Source organism: Pan troglodytes, chromosome 4, assembly GCF_028858775.2.
Source record: "Pan troglodytes isolate AG18354 chromosome 4, NHGRI_mPanTro3-v2.0_pri, whole genome shotgun sequence".
Taxonomy (NCBI): Eukaryota; Metazoa; Chordata; class Mammalia; order Primates; family Hominidae; genus Pan; species Pan troglodytes.
Genome location: NC_072402.2, coordinates 35,509,294 through 35,533,031, shown reverse-complemented (window position 1 = coordinate 35,533,031; position 23,738 = coordinate 35,509,294). Strand labels below are relative to the sequence as shown.

Sequence of the window (23,738 nt, the reverse complement as noted above, 5' to 3'; positions counted from 1 at the left end):
AGAGCCTTAAAATATTTAAAGTAAATAAAATCTAGTGGTGTAAATTTTTTTTCTTGTGCTTGAGAGATTAGTAAAACCTTTCTAGTGCCTTAATGTTTTGTTAAATTTGCTCTAGGTCACTTGTGGAATGATTTTTTATCTCCATTTTCCACTTAGTTTTTTTTCACATTAAGTAGCATTTTAATTGACTTAGAATCCAAATGGAAAGTATTATGAATTACCTATGAATTATCTATGGTTTTACCTAATTATAGGTAATTTAGTCTTTTATTTAATTGTCTTTCAAGATTTCAATCAATAAAGTTAAATTTTTTATCTTTTCTTTTAAGGGTACAGTTGGACAATGGTGAAAGAGATGGAATATATATGTAATGAGCTAAGTCAGCCTGTAACGTTCCCTGTCAGAGCAGCATTACTCAGGCAGTCTTGTTCTCAGTTACTTTGGCTGTTAAAGAAATCAAACAGGTATGTAATAGTTTAACAAATGTGTATGTGAGTGTGTATGAGAGACAGAGATAGAAAGGGCATGAAAATTGATTTTTTAAGGACAGTGTGTGTGAGAGAAAGGTAGACAGAAAAGGAATGAAAACTGATGATATAAGCACACAGACTCCCTCACCGGATTGGAGCTCCTTGATGAACCTTAACTTACTTAACATCGTATATTTTACCCCTATTCCTCACAAAAGTTTTTGTACATAGTAGGTGCTCGGTAAGTGTTAGCTGTCTTTTTCATTATATATTCACAAAAAATTATGAGTGGATAAATTAGCTTCTTTTTAAATTTCATCATAATTTCAGAAATCAGCCAGGTGTGGTGGCTCACACCCGTAATCCCAGCACTTTGGGAGGCTGAGGCAGGAGGATCCCCTGAACCCGGGAGTTTGAGATCAGCCTGGGCAATTTAGTGAGAACTCGTCTTTACAAAACATTAAAAAATTAGCCGAGCGTGGTGGCATGCACCTGTAGTCTCAGCTACTCGGGAAGCTAAGGTGGGAGCATCACTTGAACCTGGGAGGCAGAGGCTTCAGTGAGCCAAGATCATACAACTGTACTACAGCCTAGGTGACAGAGCGAGGCCCTGTCTCAAAAATAATACTTTCAGAAATCTTTTTTATATAAAAGTTTTATTTTGGTATGTAATAAAAATTAGTTGGACCACCTATTGAATATTTAAATAGATTATAAAAGTACAGATGTTAAAAATTTTATTTTTTTTTCTTTTAAGAGATCAATCAGTAGAACAAAAGGAAAAGTCCAGAATCTATCATGGAACTTAGTGTAGAAACAAGCTGACTTTTCAGATCTTTGGAGCAAGAAGTTCGGCAACTGGTTTTAGGACAACAGGCTGTGTAGGAAAAACAATGCTGACACCTTTGCTTATTCCTTGCTCCAAAATACATTCCCAATGAATTAAAGATTTGAACATCAAACAGTAAATGCATAAAGAATAAACAAGGGATGATTCCTTAAATATAGTTTCAGAATGGAGAAGACCTATCTTAGTAGTAAGGCACAAAACCCAGAAGCCTGTGAAAGGAATTTTGATACATTTGAATACATAAAAATGGAAAGCAACTAGTAAAAAGACCCCCAATGTGTATGTCAGAGAAATGTTAAGAATTCTGACAAATAAAGGATTTTTACAAATTACCCAGAAAAAGTCCCAGTTTAATAATTCACTATGTTGCAGAGAATAGTGGAAGCAAGACACTCATACATTTTTGGCTGGAGTATAAACTGATCAATAATTTCCTTGGAGAGAAATTTGGCATATACTCATGAATTTCACTAATGAGACTGTGTCTTACTAATAGATGTTCACATAAGCACAGAGACATAGGTACAAGGATATTCTGGAAGCATCGTTTGTATTAATAAAAGACTTGAAACATTCTAAATATCTATCAGTCAGACACTGTTGAATAAATTATGGTACACCCATATGATGGAATGTTATATGTTATAGATAATGCAGAAGACCCTATGTTTTAATATGGAATGATCTCTAAGATATATTATTAACTGAATAAATTAAGATGCAGAATGATAGGTATAGTATGATTCCATTTGCATGTGGGAAAATTGATGTGTAAAAATATTTGTAGATGAATTGAGCTTAGAGTAGTTTGAAACAGTGGCTGCTAGCATTATGCTTAAAGAGAAATATTAGGTGATACCAGACACTATACCAGTCAGATTCTTAGTTACAAACAACTATGGGGCAACCCTCATTGTTAAAGTATCCTGTGATGCTATTTGACATTCTCTTTTTGCAAACACATCATTTATTTATTAACTCTGCCTCTAGTTTTGTTTGTTTTCATTAGTGTCAGGGAAGTGCACTGAAATCAAATAGCATACTGTATTAATTTTTTAAAGATTATTGAAATTAAAGCATTACGTTTAATTAAAATTTTCAGTTCTCATGGAAAACTCTAGAGTTTTTGAGAATATATCTTCTTACCCTCATTTGAGAAACATTTACAATATAGATGGACTCTATTTTCTTGGAGACATAATACTCAGATAATCATGTGCACAAGTACCATAAGACTATGGCCACATTTATGAGAGAATTCAGCCCAGCCTATATTCCATTTGGGTATATTTTTTTCATTTTTGATGATGTCACATTGATTTTCACATAGTCATATGTGTGATAAGAGCACCTAAAATCTATTCTCTTAGCAAATTTTTCAAATACAACAATATTAACTATAGTCCTCATACTGTCCATTAGATCTCTAGACTTATTATCTTGTGTAACTGCAAGTTCATCTACTCGTTATTTTTTAAAGATACCTACTTACTCTCATTTTACTGGTTTTGAGACTTATATTCATCCTCCAAAGTTCTGGAGTTTGCTTGTTTTTCTAATTATTCCATAGAAAAAAAACTACAGAACGTTATCATTAGTTCTACAGATTTAGAGGTTCTTATATTGTTTGAGATAGGAAGGAAAAGTACATTTATTTTTTAAAAACTTAGCACTGAAATATTTCTGTAGACTATACTTTTTATGGTAAAAGCAATGTAGGCTGATAACAGTGTTTCAGATAACAAAATCTGGATAATATGCTTCTACTTTAAAAGACTGAAGGTTAGAATTGTCTTTATGGTGGACCCGGGTGTTTTAATTTTGTTCCTAATAATTCTTTTATTATCTAATGTTTGTGAGATTGCATGAAGACAGCAACCTTGCTTATCTTGATCATCCACAGATCTTCCGCATTTAAAATAATGCCCAGCACATCATAGGAATTTAATAAATAGTTGTTAAATGGAAAAACCAAATGCATACAGGCACTGTTTCATCATAGAGAGCATTAGAAGCCTGTACTTTCTGGAGAAGTAGTTTTGGTGTTTAAATACAAAAATAGCTATAAAAGACAGCATTAAGCAAAGAGCCTTAGAGATTATTTTAGTTACTCTGGTGTCAAGTACCGCCTCAATCACCTTGTGATGTGCTCTAATGTAATTAGTAATATGAATAATATGTTACAAAGAGGAGTAGCTTCTAGAGAAAGAATGCTTCTAAGAAGGTAGCAATATCCCATCTTCAAACGAGAACCTCATTTTGAGTCAGGCAATTGTGCATGAATGAATCTTGCAATATCAAGAGAGCTATTTGAAATAAGACACTATCACAATATTTCTGTGTCAGGGAACTCAACAAGTGATGAACTGCCGATCCCTTTTTGCTTCTCATCTAAGTAGTTGGTGAATCCACTCTGCGGTAACACCCTTGAACCATGGCGAAGTTTCAGTTCTTGATAGCATACCTGTTCAAAGAACAGGCTAAGTGTTTTTATTATAGAAATTTCAAAATACAGTAACTCAAACAGGAGAGAAGTTTATATATCTGTCTCCAAACAGTCCAGACTCAGGAAGGTCTCAGGAGGGTGGAGGATCTTCTCCAACGGTCATCTAGAGCCTAGGTTCATTCTGTCGAGTTCCTCTGCTAACCCTGGGAGTGTCAGCATGCACATAAGTAGAAGCTGACGTACACTATCACATTCCCATTCCAGCCCACAAATGTTGACAGAAAAAAAACATACACCAGAGTAACTAAAATAACCTCTAAGGCTCTTTGCTTAATGCTGCCTTTTATAACTATTTTTGTATTTAAACACCAAAACTACTTCTCCTGAAAGTACAGGCTTCTAATGCCCTCTATAATGAAACAGTGCCTGTATGCATATATATATATATGAAGGCATATACTAGATGTATTTAGATGACCTGTATATACTAGGAGTATTTATATTTTTATACTAGGTGTGTATATATATATATATAATGCATATCCATATATATGAAGGCTATAGATTTCTGTATACAGTCATCCCTCAGTATATGTGGAGGATGGGTTCAAGGATGCTCAGCATATACCAAAATCAGCTCATTCTGAAGTTCCCAAGCTGTTCCTTTGGGACTTGAGTACACAGAAAGTCAGCCTCCTTATACCCACATTTCAAATCCTGTGAATACTCTATGTCCATTCTCATTTGGTTGAAAAAAAATCAGTATATCAATGGACTCACTCAGTTCTAACCTGTGTTGTTCAAGAGTCAACTATATTGATTTGGATATTGTGTCCAAATCTATATCCTAAATTCTCTTAGCATTTTTAATAGTCTTTCAGGGCCAGGCACAGTGTCTCATGTGTGTAATCCTAGCACTTTGGGAAGCCAAGGCGGGCGGATCACCTGAGGTCAGGAGTTCAAGACCAGCTTGGCCAACATGGTGAAACACCATCTCTACTAAAGTCCAAAAAAAAAAAAAAAAAAAATTAGCCATGCATGATGGCAGGTGCCTGTAATTCCAGCTACTCGGGAGGCTGAGATGGGGGAATCGCTTGAATTTGGGAGATGGTGGTTGCAGTGAGCCAAGATCGCACCACTGCACTCCAGCCTGTGCGGCTGAACAAGATTCCGTCTAAAAAAAAAATAGTCTTTCAATGGATTTTCTTGAGTTTTCTAAGCAAAAAAAATTTATTCTCTTCAAATAATGTTAATTTTACCTCTTTTCAACTTTTATATCTCTAATTTCTTTTTTATGATGGTTAATACCTCTAGAATAGTGATTCTCAAGGTATTATCAGTAGGGGTGATTTGGCTCTCCAGCAGACAATGCCTGAGGACATTTTTGGTTGCCACACCAAAAAATGAGGGGTGGGGGCAGGGATTCTATTGAACAGCTAGTGGTAAAGGCCAGGGATGCTGCTTTAGACATCCTACATTGCATAGGACTGCTCCCACAGTAAAGAATTATCTAGCTGAAATGTCAATAGTCAACATTGAGAACTCTAGAACAGTGTTAGATAGTATTGCTAATAGTGCCCAAACATATCTTATTCTTACCTTTAACACAACAACTTAGTATTCTGCAAAGATCCTGCAGAAGTACAGTCATGTATCACTTTAAGATGGGGATACCTTCTGAGAAATTTTTCATTAGGTCATCCAGGCACAGTGGCTCAGGCCTGTAATCTCAGCACTTTGAGAGGCCAAGGTGGGTGGATCACTTGAGTTCAGGAGTTCGAGACCAGCCTAGTTAATATAGTGAAACCCCATCTCTACTAAAAATACAAAAATTAGCTGGGTGTGGTGGCACATGTCTGTAATCTCAGCTACTCAGGACGCTGAGGCAGGAGAATCGCTTGAACCTGGAAGGCAGAGGTTGTAGTGAGCTGAGATCATGCCACTGCACTTCAGCCTGGGTGGCAGAGCAAGACTCTGTCTCAATTAAAAAAAAAATTTTTTTTCATTAGGTAATTTTGTCATTGTGTGAACATCATAGGATGTACTTACACAAACCTAAATTGCCTACACCTAGGCTATACAATGTAACCATTTGTTTCTAGGCTACAAACTTGTACACCATATTATCATACTGAATAATGTAGGTAATTATAACACAGTGGTAAGTATCTGTGTATATAAACATATCTAAACATAGAAAAAAGTACAGTAAAAATATGATATAAAAGATAAAAAATGGCACACCTGTGTAGGGCACTTAACCATTTCCGGAGCTTGCAGGACTGGAAGTGTCAGTGAGTGAGTGGTAAATGAATGTGAAGGCCTACAGCATTACTGTACACTACTGTAGACTTTATAAACTGTGTACTTAGACCATATTAAATTTATTTAAAATTTCTTTTTCTTCAAGAATACATTAACCTTAGCTTACTCTAACATTTTTACTTTATAAGCTTTTTCTAAACAAATCTTTTTGACTCTTTAGCAATAACACTTGGCTTAAAACACAAACACCTTGTATAGCTGTACAAAAATATTTCCTTTCTTTATATCCTTATTCTATAAGCTTTTTTCAATTTTTTAACTTTTTACTTTTTTTAAACTTTTAAAATATTTTTGTTAAAAACTAAGACACAAAAACTATACTTCCAGGGATCATATCTATAGCTCATTACTAGGAAAATTTCCCGAATGAGTAGAGTGCTGAAATAATGGTTTATAAGATAGTATTTGCAAGCCTCATGGTAGCCTCAAACCAAAAATCATACAGTGGATACACAAAAAGTAACAAGCAAGAAGCTAAATCATATCACTAGAGAAAATCACCTTCACTAAAAGGAAGAAAGGAAGGGGAAAAAAAATAAGGAAGGCAAGACCACAAAATAACCAGAAAACAAATAACAAACTGGCAGGGGTAAGTCCTTACTTATCAATAATAACATTGAATGTAAGTGACCTAAACTCTCTAATCAAAGTCAGAGTGACTGAATGGATGAAAAAAAAAAAGAGCGAGACTCATCAATCTATTGCTTACAAGGATCACACTTCACCTATGAAGACACACATAGACTGAAAAGGATGGAAAAATATATTCCATGCCAATGGAAACCAAAAAAGAGCAAGAGTAGATATACTTATATGAGACAAAATAGATTTCAACACACAAAAAAAATTAGCTGGGTGTGGTGGCATGTGCCTGTAATCCCAGCTGCTTGGGAGGCTGAGGTGGAGGCTGCAGTGAGCTATAATCACACCACTGCACTCCAGCCTGGGTGACAGAGTAAGACCCAGTCTCAAAAAAAAAAAAAAAAAAAAAAAAAGTTTCCCTACAAAGAGACTTAGACTCCCACACAATAATAATGGGAGACGTTAACACCCCACTGTCAACATTAGACAGATAACGAGACAGAGAGTTAACAAAGATATCCAGGAATTGAACTCAGCTCTGCACCAAGTGGACCTAATAGACATCTACAGAACTCTCCACCCCAAATCAACAAAATATACATTCTTCTCAGCACCACATCGCATTTATTCCAAAATTGACCACATAGTTGGAAGTAAAGCACTCCTCACCAAATGTAAAAGAACAGAAATTATAACAAACTGTCTCTGAGACCACAGTGCAATCAAACTACAACTCAGGATTAAGAAACTCACTCAAAACCGCTCAACTATGGGGAAACTGAATAACCTGCTCCTGAGTGACTACTGGGTACATAACGAAATGAAGGCAGAAATAAAGATGTTCTTTGAAACCAACAAGAACAAAGACACAACATACCAGAATCTCTGGGACACATTTAAAGCCATGTGTAGAGGGAAATTTATAGCACTAAATGCCCACAAGAGAAAGCAGGAAAGAACTAAAATTGACACCCTAACATCACAATTAAAAGAACTAGAGAAGCAAGAGCAAACCCATTCAAAAGCTAGCAGAAGACAAGAAATAACTAAGATCAGAGCAGAAATGAAGGAGATGGAGACACAAAAAAACCTTCAAAAAATCAATGAATCCAGGAGCTGGTTTTCTGAAAATATCAACAAAATTGATAGACCACTAGCAAGACTAATAAAGAAGAAAAGAGAGAAGAATCAAATAGACGCAATAAAAAATGATAAAGCAGATATCACCACTGATCCCACAGAAATACAAATTACCATCAGAGAATACTATAAACACCTCTACGCAAATAAACTAGAAAATCTAGAAGAAATGGATAAATTCCTGGACACATACACCCTCCCAAGACTAAACCAGGAAGAAGTGGAATCTCCGAATAGACCAATAACAGGCTCTGAAATTGAGGGAATAATTAATAGCCTACCAACCAAAAAAAGTCCAGGATGAGATGGATTCACAGCTGAATCTACCAGAGGTACAAAGAGGAGCTGGTGGCATTCCTTTTGAAACTATTCCAATCAATAGAAAAAGAGGGAATCCTCCCTAACTCATTTTATGAGGCCGGCATCATCCTGATACCAAAGCCCGGCAAAGACACAACAATAAAAGAATTTCAGACCAATATCCCTGATGAACATCGCTGCAAAAATCCTCAATAAAATACTGGCAAACCGAATCCAGCAGCACATCAAAAAGCTTATCCAGCACGATCAAGTGGGCTTCATCCCTAGGATGCAAGGCTGGTTCAACATATACAAATCAATAAACATAATCCAGCATATAAACAGAACCAAAGACAAAAACCACATGATTATCTCAATAGATTCAGAAAAGGCCTTTGACAAAATTCAACAGCCCTTCATGCTAAAAACTCTCAATAAACTAGGTATTGATGGGACGTATCTCAAAATAATAAGAGCTATTTATGACAAACCCACAGCCAATATCATACTGAATGGGCAAAAACTGGAAGCATTCCCTTTGAAAACTGGCACAAGACAGGGATGCCGTCTCTCACCACTCCTATTCAAACATAGTGTTGGAAGTTCTGGCCAGGGCAATCAGGCAGGAGAAGGAAATAAAGGGTATTCAATTAGGAAAAGAGGAAGTCAAATTGTCCCTGTTTGCAGATGACATGATTGTATATTTAGAAAACCCTATTGTCTCCGCCCAAAATCTCCTTAAGCTGATAAGCAACTTCAGCAAAGTCTCAAGATACAAAATCAATGTGCAAAAATCACAAGCATTCCTATACACCAATAACAGGCAAACAGAGAGCCAAATCATGAGTGAACTTCCATTCACAATTGCTTCAAAGAGAATAAAATACCTAGGATTCCAACTTACAAAGGATGTGAAGGACCTCTTCAAGGAGAACTACAAACCACTGCTCAACGAAATAAAAGAGGACACAAACAAATGGAAGAACAGTCCATGCTCATGGATAGGAAGAATCAATATCGTGAAAAAGGCCATACTGCCCAAGGTAATTTATACATTCAATGCCATCCCCATCAAGCTCCCAATGACTTTCTTCACAGAATTGGAAAAAACTACTTTAAAGTTCATATGGAACCAAAAAAGAGCCCGCATTGCCAAGACAATCTTAAGCCAAAAGAGCAAAGCTGGAGGCATCACGCTACCTGACTTCAAACTATACGACAAGGCTGCAGTAACCAAAACAGCATAGTACTGGTACCAAAACAGAGGTATAGACCAATGGAACAGAATAGAGCCCTTGGAAATGAGACCACACATCTACAACCATCTGATCTTTGACAAACCTGACAAAAACAAGAAATGGGGAAAGGATTCCCTATTTAATAAATGGTGCTGGGAAAACTGGCTAGCCGTATGTAGAAAGCTGAAACTGGAATCCCTTCCTTACACCTTATACAAAAATTAATTCAAGATGGATTAAAGACTTAAATATTAGACCTAAAGCCATAAAAACCCTAGAAGAAAACCTAGGCAATACCATTAAGGCCATAGGCATGGGCAAGGACTTCATGACTAAACACCAAAAGCAATGGCAACAAAAGCCAAAATTGACAAATGAGATCTAATTAAACTAAAGAGCTTCTGCACAGCAAAAGAAACTACCATCAGAGTGAACAGGCAACCTACAGAATGGGAGAAAATTTTTACAATCTACCCATCTGACAAAGGGCTAATACCCAGAATCTACAAAGAACTCAAACAAATTTACAAGAAAAAAATCAAACAACCCCATCAAAAAGTGGGCGAAGGATATGATCAGACACCTCTCAGAAGAAGACATTTATGCAGCCAACAGACACATGAAAAAATGCTCATCATCACTGGCCATCAGAGAAATGCAAATCAAAACCACAATGAGAAACCGTCTCACATCAGTTACAATGGCAATCATTAGAAAGTCAGGAAATAACAGGTGCTGGAGAGGATGTGGAGAAATAGAAACACTTTTACACTGTTGGTGGGACTATAAACTAGTTCAGCCATTGTGGAAGACAGTGTGGTGATTCCTCAAGGATCTAGAACTAGAAATACCATTTGATCCAGCCATCCCATTACTGGGTATATACCCAAAGGATTATAAATCATGCAGCTATAAAGACATATGGACACATATGTTTATTGTGGCACTGTTCACAATAGCAAAGACTTGGAACCAACCCAAATGTCCATCAATGATAGACTGGATTAAGAAAATGTGGCACATACACACCATGGAATACTATGCATCCATAAAAAAGGATGAGTTCATGTCCTTTGTAGGGACCATCATTCTCAGCAAACTATCACAGGGACAAAAAACCAAACACCGCATGTTCTCACTCATAGGTGGGAATCGAACAATGAGAACACATGGACACAGGGTGGGGAACATCCCACACCGGGGCCTGTTGTGGGGTGGGGGGAGGGGGGAGGGATAGCATGAGGAGATATACCTAATGTAAATGATGAGTTAGTGGGTGCAGCACACCAACATGGCACATGTATACATATGTAACAAACCTGCACGTTGTGCACATGCACCCTAGAACTTAAAGTATAATAAAAAAAATTCAACACAAAAACTATAAGAGACTAAGAAGATCACTATATAATGCTAAGGGAGTCAGTTCAGCAAGAGGATATAACAATTGTAAATATATATAAACCCAACACTGGAGCACCCAGATATATAAAGCAAATATTATTAGAGCTAAGCTGTTAGATTCCAATACAATAATAGCTGGAGACTTCAACACCCCACTTTCAACATTGGACAGATCTTCCAGACAGAAAATCAGTAAAGAAACATGGGACTTAATCTGCACTGTAGAGCAAATGCATCTAACAGATATTTACAGAACATTTCATCCAACAGCTGCAAAATACACATTCTTTTTCTCAACACATGGATCATTCTCCAGGGTAGACCGTATATTAGATCACAAAACAAGTCTAACAACATTCAATAAATTGAAATAATATCAAGCATCTTCTCTGACCACAATGGAATAAAACTAGAAATCAATAATGAGGAATTTTGGAAACTATACAAATACATGGAAATTAAACTATATGCTCCTGAATGGCCAGTGGGTCAATGAAGAAATTAAGAAAGAAATTGAAAATTTTATTGAAACAAATGATAATGGAAACACAACATATCAAAACCTAGCAGATGCAGCAAAAGCCATACTAAGATGGAAGCTTATAGCTATAAGTGCCTACATCAAAAATTTTTAAAACTTCAAATACCTAACAGTGCATCTTAAAAACTAGAAAAGCAAGGCCGAGCACTGTGGCTCACACCTGTAATCCCAGCACTTTGGGAGGCTGATGCGGGTGGATCACGAGGTCAGGAGATCAAGATCATCCTGGCTAACATAGTGAAACCCCGTCTCTACTAAAAATACAAAAAAATAGCCGGGCGTGGTGGCGGGTGCCTGTAGTCCCAGCTACTCGGGAGGCTGAGGCAGGAGAATGGTGTGAACCTGGGAGGCGGAGCTTGCAGTGAACCGAGATCACGCCACTGCACTCCAGCCTAGGCGACAAAGCGAGACTCCATCTCAAAAAACAAAACAAAACAAAACAAAAAAACTAGAAAAGCAAGAGCAAACCAAACCCAAAATTAGTAGAAGAAAATAAATAATAAAGATCCGGCTGGGCACAGTGTCTCACGCCTGTAATCCCAGCACTTTGGGAGGCCAAGGCAGTGAATCACCTGAGGTCAGGAGTTTGAGACCAGCCTGACCAACAAGGCGAAACCCTCTCTACTAAAAATACAACAATTAACCAGGTGTGGTGACATGCACCTGTAATCCCAGCTACTCAGGAGGCTGATGCAGGAGAATCAGTTGAACCTGGGCAGCAGAGATTGCAGTGAGCCGAGATCACACCACTGCATTCCAGTCTGGGCAACAGAGCGAGACTCCATCTCAAAAAAAAAAAAAAAAAAAAGCAGAAATAAATGAAATTGAAATGAAAACAGTACAAAAGATCAATGAAACAAAAAGTTGGCTTTTTGAAAAGTTAAAGAAAGTGGACAAATCTTTAGCCAGATTAAGAAAAAACAGAGAATCCAAATAAATAAAATCAGATATGAAAAAGGAGACATTACAATTGATACTGTGGAAATCCAGAGAATTATTAGTGGCTACTGTGAGCAACTATATGCCAATAAACTGGAAAATCTAGAAGAAATGGACAAATCCCTAGAGTCATACAACCAACCAATATTGAACCATGAAGAGATCTAAAATCTGAACAGACCAATAACAAGTAATGAGATTGAAGCCATAATAAAAAGTCTTTCAGTAAAGAAAACCCTGGGACCCGATGGCTTCACTGCTGAATTCTACCAAACATTTAAAGAAGAACTAACACCAGTCCTATTCAAACTATCCAAAAAATAGAGGAGGAGAGAATACTTCTAAACTCATTCTGCAAGGCCAGCATTACCCTGATACCAAAAACAGACAAAGACATATTAAAAAAAAACCTACAAATCAATATTACTGATGAACATTGATGCAAAAATCCTTGGCAAAATACTAGCAAACTGAATTCACCAATACATTAAAAAGATCATTCATCATGACCAAGTGGGATTTATCCGAGGGATGAAAGGATGGTTCAACACATGTAAATCAATCACTGTGATACATCGTATTAACAGCGTGAAGGACAAAAACCATATGATCATTTCAATTGATGCTGAAAAAACATTGGGTAAAATTCAACATCCTTCGTGATAAAAACCCACAAAAAAACTGGGTATGGAAGGAGCATGCCTCAACTTAATAAAAGCTATATACAACAGACCCACAGCTAGTATTATGCTGAGTGGGATAAAACTGAAAGCCTTTTCTCTAAGACCAGGAAGAAGACAAGGATGCCCACTTTCACCACTGTTATTTAACATAGTACTAGAAGTCCTAGGGAGAACAATCAGACAAGAAAGATATATAAAGGACATCCAAATTGGAAAGGAAGAAGTCAAATTATCCTTGTTTGCAGATGATATGATCTTATATTTGGAAAAACCTAAAGACTCCACATAAAAAAACTATTAGAACTAATAAATTCAGTAAAGTTGCAGCATACAAAATCAGCATACAAAAATTACTAACATTTCTATATGCCAACAGTGAACAATTAAAAAAGAAATCAGAAAAGTGATCCCACTTAGAATAGCCACAATTAAAATTAACTACCTAGGAATTAACCAAAGAAGTGAAAGATCTCTATAATTAAAACTATAAAACACTGGTGCAAGAAACTGAAGAGGACACCCCAAAATGGAGAGATATTCCATGTTTGTGGATTGGAAGAATTAATATTGTTAAAATATCCATACTACCTAAAGCAATCTATAGATTCAATGCAGTCCCTATCAAAATTCCAATGACATTCTTCACAGAAATATTTTAAAAATCCTAAACTGCATATGGAACCACAAAGACCCAGAATAGCCGAAGTTGTCCTAAGCAAAATGAACAAAACTGGAAGAATCACAGTTACCTGACTTCAAATTATACTACAGAGCTATAGTAACCAAAACTGCATTGTACTGGCATAAAAACAGACACAGAGGCCAATGGGACAGAATTGAGAACCCAGAAACAAATGCACACACCTACAGTGTTTTCACAAAGCTGCCAGGAACATACACTGGGGAAATTAGTCTCTTCAGTAAATGGTGCAGAGAAAACTAGATAGTCATATGCAGAAGAATGAAATTAGACCCGTCTCTTACTATATACCAAAATGAAATCAAAATGGATTAAATACTTAAATCTAAGACCTCAAACTATGAAACTACTGCAAGAAAACATTGGGGAAACCCTTCAAGACATTGGTCTTGGCAAAGATTTCTTTAGTAATACCCCACAAGCAAGGCAGCCAAAGCAAAAATGGACAAATGGGATCACATCAAGTCATAAAGCTTCTGTACGGCAAAGGAAATGGTCAACAAAGTGAAGAAACAATGTACAGAATGGGAGAAAACATTTGCAAACTACCCTTCTAACAAGGGATTAATAACTAGAATATATAAGTAGCTCAAACAACTCTACTGGAAAAAATCTAATCTGATCTTAAAATGGGCAAAAGATTTTAATAGACATTTCTCAAAAAAAGACATACAAATGGCAAACAGGCATATGAAAAGTTGCTAAACATCATTGATTATCAGGGAAATGCAAATCAAAGCTACGATGAGGTATCATCACACCCCAATTAAAATGGCTTTTATCCAAAAGACAGGCAGTAAATGCTAGCAAGGATGTGGAGAAAAGGGAACCCTAGTATGCTGTTGGTACGAGGGTTTTAGTTTTGTTTTGTTTTGTTTTGTTTTTTTGAGATGGAGTCTCACTGGGTTGCCCAGGCTGGAGTGCAATGGCGTGATCTCGGCTCACTGCAACCTCTGCCTCCCAGGTTCAAGCGATTCTCCTGTCTCAGCTTCCCAAGTAGCTGGGATCACAGGTGCCCGCCACCACGCCCAGCTCATTTTTTTTGTATTTTTAGTAGAGACGGAGTTTCACCATCCTGGCCAGGCTGGTCTCAAACTCCTGACCTCAGGCTGTCCGCCCACCTTGGCCTCCCAAAGTGCTGGGATTACAGGCGTGAGCCACCGTGCCCAGACAGGTTTTAGTTTTTTGAGGAAAAAACTATACATAGAGCTATCGTATGATCCAGCAATCCCACTGCTCGGTATGTAAACAAAAGAAAGGAAATCAGTGTATCAGAGAGATAGCTGTACTTCGATGTTTGTTGCAGCACTATTCACAATAGCCAAGATTTGAAAGCAACCAAAGTGTTCATCAACAGATGAATAGATTAAAGTATATATATTGTACTTACACACGATGGAATATATTCAGCCATAAAAAAGAATGAGATCCTGTCATTTGCAACGACATGGGTGGAACTGGAGATCATTATGTTAAGTGAAATAAGCCAGGCACAGAAAGATAAACATCTCATGTTCTTATTTATTTGTGGGTTCTAAAAATTGGAGCAATTGAACCCATAGAGATAGAGAGGAGGTTGGTTTACCAGAGGCGGGGATAGGTAGTGGTGGTGGGTGTTGGGGGGAGGTGTGAATGGCTAATGAGTATGAAAAAATGGTTTGAATGAATAAGGCCTAATATGTGATAGCACAACGGGGTGACTATAGTTCACTTAATTGTACATTTAAAAATAACTAAAAGAGTATAATTGAATTGTTTTTAACACAAAGGATAAATACCTGAGGGGTGGGAACCCCATTTTTCAAGTGATCATTACATAGTACATGCCTACATCAAAACATCTCATGTACCCCATAAATATAAATACCTACTATGTACCCACTAAAATTAAAAGTAAGTGAGCCTCTGCCATTTTCCAATTCCTGTCGCTCCTGGACTAATCAACCTTGCTGATCCCTTCAGCGTTCTGGGTGGGGTGAGAGGAAGAGCAGCATCCCACATGGGGAGTGAAGCTAGGTGCTTACTACACTTTTACTTTTCCTTGTAGGAGAGTACACAGGCCAAGGAGGTCTTTGTTGGCACTGAACTGTGCTGCCTTAGAGGAGGGGTAATGTGGGTAAAGTGAAATGTTTTACCTTCTTCAATGTGTCTATTCTCAGATTTTGTGTGTGTGTATGCTCCAATGTAGTAGCGGAGTCTTTCCACTGGACTCCTGGGTTCCCACAAAGGTACTTTTATCCATGAGTAGTTGTCAAAATCGGTGTTTCAGTGGGGTAGACGAGGGATAAAAACTCCTATTCTGCAGTTTTACTCATGTTACAGGTCTTCTGTTATAACACATTGGCTATAACTCAGTTATGTACCTGTACTTAGTTACAGGTAAAGCTGGGAAATGTAGATCTTATTTTGTACAACCTTGTGTCTAGTTAGAATTCAGGAGTTTGTTAGAAAGAAAAAGGAGAATGGATATTGGAGTAAAACTACCAGCTTCTGTCATACATTAATAAAACATTATTAATGTTATTTTATTTAAGTTTTTTGTGTTACTTTTTGTTTTCTTTTAAAAGTATTTTAAATTTAATTTTTCAAACAAAAAAATTAATTCAAAAACTTAATAGAATAAAGACTTACACTGTGAAAAGGCTTTCTCTCATCTACCCAGTCTTCCTGCCCAATGTCACTAACTACAATTGTTAGTTTCTTTATACGTATAAGAGTAAATGTAAATATAGCTTCTAATTTCCCTTCCTTTTTACTTTTATTTTTATTTTATTAATTTTTTTTTTTTTGAGACAGAGTCTCACTCTGTCACCAGGCTGGAGTTCAGTGGCGCGATTTCGGGTCACTGCAACCTCCACCTCCCAGGTTCAAGTGATTCTCCTGCCTCAGCCTCCCAAGTAGCTGGGACTACAGGTGGGCACCACCACATCCAGCTAATTTGTTGTATTTTTAGTGGAGATGGGGTTTCACCATGTTGGCCAGGATGATCTCTATCTCTTGACCTCATGATCCACCTGCTTCGGCCTCCCAAAGTCCTGGGATTACAGGCATGAGCCACCACACCCAGCCTTTCTTTTTCTTTCTTTCTTTCTTTCTTTCTTTCTTTCTTTCTTTCTTTCTTTCTTTCTTTCTTTCTTTCTTTCCTTCCTTCCTTCCTTCCTTCCTTCCTTCCTTCCTTTCTTTTCTTGCTTTCCTTCCTTCCTTCCTTTCCTTCCTTTCCTCCTTTCTTTCTTTTCTTTCTTTCTTTCAGATGGAGTCTTGCTCTGTTGCCCAGACTGGAGTGCAGTGGCAGGATCTTGGCTCACTGCAACCTCTGCTTCCTAGGTTCAAGTGATTCTCGTGTCTCAGCCTCCCTAGTAGCTGGGATTACAGGCACCCGCCACCATACCCAGCTAATTTTTTTTTATCTTTAGTGGAGACGGGGTTTCGCTACATTGGCCAGGCTGGTCTTGAACGCCTGACCTCAAGTGATCCACCGCCTCGGCCTCCCAAACTGCTGGGATTACAGGCGTGGGCCACCGTGCCTGGTCCCCCTTGTTTTTAAAACAAAAGATGTTATGGTATGTCATACACCTTGCTTCTTGGTTCTGTTCTTTTCTTTGCTTTTTTTTTCTTTTCCTTCCTCTTTTTTTTTTTTTTTTTGACTTAATACATTGTGGAGCTCTTTCTGAAGTAAACTTTCTTGTTTTTCTTTCCTAGGTGTATGATATTTATGTATGTACTATAATTGACTTGCCTCCTTTTGATGGGCATTTGGCATATTTCTAATATTTTATATTACATTGTTTTCATGAATAACCTTATTGTAAAGGTGTTATTTTTCATATGTACAAATATGTCATTTCCAACTCTTAAGATATTTTTGTCTATTTCCTCATCCACCTTCATAGTTTTTCCTTTTTAAATGTTCATGATATGCTATCTGTTGTGTACACATTCATACCTATTTTCTCTTCATTAAGAATTACACCTTTACCATGGTGTTCTTGGTCTTATTTAATGATTTTTTTTTTAACCTCAATTCCTGTTGTCTTTTTGTTTGCTTTGAATAACTTTGCCTTTTCCTTTATTTGAAAATTAATGGAGTTTTGTTTTTTTACTTTTTGTTTTGTTTTGTTTTGTTTTTGTTTTTGTTTCTTTTTTTGAGATGGAGTCTTACTCTGTAGCCCAAGCTGGAGTGCAGTGGCACTGTCTCAGCTCACTGCAACCTCCGCCTCCAAGTCTCAAGCTATTCCTGTACCTCAGCCTCCCGAGTTAATGGGACTACAGGCGTGCGCCACCATGCCCAGATAATTTTTTGTATGTTAGTAGAGACTTGGTTTCACCGTGTTACCCAGGGTGGTCTTGAACTCCTGAGCTCAGGCAATTGGCCTGCCTCGGCCTCCCCAAGTGCTGGGATTACAGGCATGAGCCACCGTGCCCTGCCTTTTTTTTTTTTTTAAACTGTCTTTTATAGGAGTGATTTACGATTATTTTTCAAAAGTTTTAAATTTACAGAAAAGTTGCAAAAACTACCACATCTCCTTCACCCAGATTCCCCAATTGTTTCCTGCATTTGTCCATTATTTCTCTATACATATATAATTTTCTATTTATGTTTTTCTGCATGAGCCTCATTATCCCTAAGTACTCCAGAGGATACCGCCCCAAAGAAGGACAGCTTCTGTATCACTGCCATGCAGCCTCCCAGTCAGGAAGTCAGTGTTGATACAACACTACCATACAGTCCACAGACCCCATTCAGATTCTACCAACCATTACAACAATACCCTTTTTCCTCTTCTGATCCAGAAAACTCTCCAAGAACATGCATTGAATTTAGTTATCGTATCTCCTCAGCCTCCTTCACTCTGTAATAGTTCCTGTTTCCTTCTCTGTCATATACTTAACAATCTTAAAGATCATGGAGATTTGAGAGGAGATCGTGATAGAGCACTGACACCAAGCTGCTTCCTCAGCTGCTGGCCATGTTTTATTTATTTGTTTTATTACACTGGAGTTTACTTTATAATAATCTGATAAAATTTATATTTATGTTTTATGTACTTTTTTCTATGTGTTATTTCACAATAAAGAAGGTTAAAAAATGAAGTTTGAGAATTTATATCAATGAATGTTTAAGATACCCTCAGGCAGTTTTTTCCATTTCAGTCTGAATACAATGAAGTGAATATTAAAAAAGGCAAAATAATACTGGGAAGCTCTTCTTTTTACCTAAATGCTCATAACCATGTCTTTTTATAAGGTTTTTCACCATGGTGCCCAGATAAAGTAATAGAGATTCCATTTTAGCAAAAAACATAGGTTTCACAACTAATTTTCACTTTTCTTTTTCTGTGTCCCTTAGCTGTGGTTTAAAATTCTTTTTGGTTTGTAATATGATACTGCTGTGGGGCAATATCCAAATTACTTTCCTCTGTTGTATTTCCAGAATGGTGTCGCCATCCTTAAGGGCAGGAATGTGTCAATATGACAAGAAAATATGCCTTGGTTAGGCAGTTATTTCTTATCATTAGTAGAAAAAATGCTTTGGAAATTTTCCCTGGATTCTGACAAGCTTATGGGGAATATAAATATGAAACTGCTTAACAGCTTTGCATTTCCCTAGACTTGAATGCAACAGTAGTAGTGTCACCAGAAGAAATAGAAGCGTACAGTTTAAGTAACATTAACATTCTGAGCATATTCTTACATCCATAATGAATTTACATAGGTTATTGGTTTTCAGCTCATCAGAAAAAGATCTAAATGTATTCTATTTGTCATTCTTAGTGAAATCTCTTGGCATTCTTGTATCTCACACAAAAACCTCCAAAAGAAACAGCAGGGCCTCCATATATGATTCTAAGTGTTGTGGATGTCAGTGACATTTGTGTCTCTTCACAATCCCTTCCCATTGTGCTTTTCACCCTGACCAGGCTCCTGAACAAACCCAGGTTACAGATTCCTCCATCAGCAACATAGTCTGTTCGATTCCTTTTTCCAGAATTAGAACCATTTCCCATGCCACTCATCTGGTTTCTTAGTCCATTTAACAGTCCTGCAGTTCAGATAGAGCAGTTACGTCATTTAGACAACAGCAGTATGAATGTTTTTTTGTCTCTAGTCCCTCTTGATGAAAGAATGAAATATGAAAGTACAGTTACACCATTGCTGATTAATTTTTTCATCTGAGTGCATTTGAGTTAGAGATAAATGAAAGTATTTTTAGGCTTATTGGAATGACTCATCGCTTTCTTCCACTTTTAACTGTATAATTCTGTTTTATTTCAATGCAGGTACAGCCTGACTATTTGGACTGGAAAAAATGATAACTATTCCGTTGAAGATTTACTTTACATTAGAGACCATTTTGACAAAAAACAAGTTTTCTATGACATCTTGGAACCACAAAACCATGAATTTAAACAAGCCATTGGAATCAAATTTAATCTCTAAGAAGAAGATTCTCAATTATTTCCTGTGTTTTGGTTTCATAATCCTTCTCTCCATTGGTCTGAATTAATTACCATATAAATTATGGTTATTGATTGACGTTCCAAGTCATCTAATCAAGAAACGCTTATTGTGTGCTTACTCTGTGGGCATATGTCCTTATAATAGTGCACTTACATAAGAGATTTGGAAACAAGAGATTTATTTACACACGTGGCCTAGTCTAATAATAATTCAGGAAAATGATACTCTGCACCCCTTCATAAAAATAGTTTTGATAAACTAAAGATGATTGGCAGAATCCATATGTCATAAAACAGGTATAAATCACATGTGCTTGGCACTTGCATTACAGAGATTATGAAAAATATGGTACTCTTTTCCTTTTTCCTAGAAAACTGGTTATTTCAGAGATAACAAAAAAGGAAGAGGGCTTTTAAAATGTTTTTAATTTTCACAGGGGTCAGCAGCTGTCTCATATCAAGATCTATTAATCCATTTCCTGAAACTATAGATTAAATTAGGTAGATCTAGAATTTCCATGTGATTGGGAAGCATGCTAGTGGCTAAGTATTTTTTTTATATTTCTTATTTCTATAGTATCTGATTTATAGTGGACAATATACTGTTGGAGAGCAGTTTTAGTCTTTGTTATGTATCATTTTTTTTCCAAGTTTCTTACTGCCACCACCTTCATTCAGGTCCTTGTTCTACTAGTAAAACTTTATGAACTACTTTTTTCATGGCTCATTTCTCACACTCTACTCAGAGATCTGAGTTTTTCTGCTAAACAAAACTTTCTTTTCTTTTCTTTTTTTATTTATAATAATAATTATTATTATTATTATTATTTTGAGATGGAATCTGTCTTTGTCACCCAGGCTGGAGTGCAGTGGCGTGATCTTGGCTCACTGCAGGCTCTGCCTCCCAGGTTCATGCCATTCTCCTGCCTGAGCCTCCTGAGTAGCTGGGACTACAGGCGCGCCCCCCCCCACCACGCCCGGCTAATTTTTTGTATTTTTTTAGTAGAGAGGGGGTTTCACTGTGTTAGCCAGGATGGTCTCGATCTCCTGACCACATAATCCGCCCTTCTCAGCCCCCAAAGTGCTGGGATTACAGGCGTGAGCCACCGCGCCTGGCCTTTTTTTTTTTTTTTTTTTTGAGACAGAGTCTTGCTCTGTTGCCCAGGCTGGAGTGCAGTGGTGTAATCTTGGCTCACTGCAATCTCTGTCTCCCCAGTTCAAGTGATTCTCCTGTCTCAGCCTCCCGAGTAGCTGGGACTACAGGTGTGCGCCACCACACCCAGCTAATTTTTGTATTTTTAGTAGAGATGGGGTTTCACCATGTTGGCCAGGCTTGCCTCAAACTCCTGACTTCAGGTGATCCACCCACTTCGGCCTCCCAAAGTGCTGGGATTGCAGGCGTGAGCCACCACGCCCAGCCAAAACTTTCTTAAATACCTCTTTCTTTATGCCAAATCAAAAACCTTCAAGGGCTTAAACTCAATTTTACTCAGTTTTCCTCTTTCAAGACCCTTCATAATGCAGTCCCACCTAAAAGTCAGTTTGTTGTGCTCCAGCGCAGTTCTTCATTTAAAAAATTTATTCAACATCAATGGTTTCTAGATCCTACTTTAACCATTAATCTTAACTATTTAGTTATGTTCACTAATTGACACGTGCATGTTAGCTATGTCTCCTCAGCTAGACTGTAAATTCCTTTATGGCAAAGGTTCATGCTTAAGTATCTTTTACAGTGCCTGGCATAGTCCTGAGAAAAACATCCAGAAAAATATGTTGCTGCTTTGATTTATTAACAAGTAATTTACTAGTGAATGTCCTAAAAGATGTAATTTGCCTTTTGTTAATCAACCATTTTTCTCCCAGAGAATAACATAGTTCTATATAGAGAAAAGATCTTGGGTTTTGAATTCAGACAGATTTTCTTTACAGCCCCACCTCTATCCCTTACTAGCCATAGACTTTGGGAAATCTTTAATGCCATTGGCTCCAGGCTCACTTGTCTATAAAGTGGAGGTGGGGGAATAAAATTTCTCTTGTAGGGTTGTTGTGAGGATTATGTGAGATTCATGTAGTAGAGCTATCTAGCTCAATGACATAGTGAATGCTCAGCAAAGTTACTCTTCTTTTAGACTTATCCTGTGATCATGTCCATTATAGATAGATAGCACTAAGAGATACAACATCAAACATTGTAGACATATAAATACTTAAAGACAATTATAGTATTTCCACTTGAAAATTCAGCTCTAGTCAAATGGAATGCTTCTTGTCAAATCATACCTAAAACTTTACTATCCATGGTTGTTTGCCAAAGACAAAAGGTGCAATTTCATTATAAAATTTCAACTGCTATAGAAAATAACTTTTTAAATTATAGTAAATTAATTTATAAATTTTCTACAAAGACCATGCATTACTAAAGACAGGTGAATTTATAAATAAACTGCCTTTTGTTGAAGTTCAAAGTAAAACTCACTTGTCCAGAATATTATTTTTACTACTTAATTGTCCTACCTTTGATAATTTTTTTAAAATATTAATATTATGGTAAAATTATATATTGAGAAATCTATAAGCCTGATATCACTTAGATTTTTTTTTTTTTTTTTTTTTTTTGAGACAGAGTCTAACTCTGTCACCCAGGCTGGAGTGCAGTGGTACAATCTTGGCTCACTGCAACCTCCACCTCCCAGGTTCAAGTGATTTTCATCCCTCAGCCTCCCAAGTAGCTGGGATTACAGGACTGTGCCATCACACCTGGCTAATTTTTGTATTTTTAGTAGACAGGGTTTTGCCATGTTGGCCAGGCTGGTCTGGATGGAACTGCTGGCCTCATGTGATCTGTCCGCTTTGGCCTCCCAAAGTGCAGGCGTGAGCCACCGCATGCAGCCTCACTTAGATTAATATTTAAAGGTGTATTTTAAACTGTTCTCAGGAACAAAAACACATAAGAGAATTATAAAATGTATTCTGTTGGAAAGTAAAATTTTAATAGCTATCCATATGGAGAAAAATAACCTTGATCCCTACCTCATGCCATATACGAATAATTTGAGATGGATCTTAGGCCAAAATGTGAAAGCTAAAACCTTAATGCATTTAGAAGAGAATAAGGGAGAATGTTTTCAGGACTTTGGGGTAGGGATAGGTTTCTTGTAACCCAGAAAACACTAGCCATAAAAGGAAACATTGATAAATAGACTTTATCAAAACTTAAAACTTCTCAGAAAAGACACCATTGACACATATCTGACAGAGGGTATATTACTCCTCTAAACTATAAGAAAAAAACCCAAAAAACTGACTAAAAATGGGCAAAAGACTTGAATAGATACTTCACACACAAAAAGTAATTCAGATGGCCAAAAGAATATGAAAAGGAACTCAACAGTATTCCTTATTCAGGAAAGACAAGTTTAAGTCACAATAAATGCCAGTACATACCCACCAGAGAGGTTAATATTATAAGGACTAAAAACACCTTTTAGGAAAAAAAGGAAAACAGTTTGGCAGTTTCTAATAAAGATAAGTATATCTCTACCTTAAGACCCAGCCACTCTATCTGTAGCCATATACTCAAGAGAAAAGAGCTCATGTATTTACATTAAAAGACTTGTAAAAGAATGTTCATAAAAACTTTATTCTTAACAGCCAAAAACTA

At 37.0% G+C, this 23,738-nt stretch overlaps 1 protein-coding gene across 4 annotated transcripts in view; it reads left to right on the top strand.

Annotated features, from left to right (window-relative positions):
- The window catches only part of FAM151B (family with sequence similarity 151 member B), a 54,699-nt gene extending 34,534 nt beyond the window's left edge, over positions 1-20,165 (top strand). For all 4 annotated transcript variants that reach the window (XM_527209.6, XM_054684252.2, XM_016953073.4 and 1 more), the window contains 2 exons: positions 330-465; positions 19,898-20,165. In XM_527209.6, the coding sequence (XP_527209.2) occupies positions 330-465; positions 19,898-20,057 (296 nt within the window). In that variant the 3' untranslated portion in view covers positions 20,058-20,165. The remainder of the gene's footprint in view (positions 1-329; positions 466-19,897) is intronic.
- Positions 20,166-23,738: the final 3,573 nt, after the last annotated feature.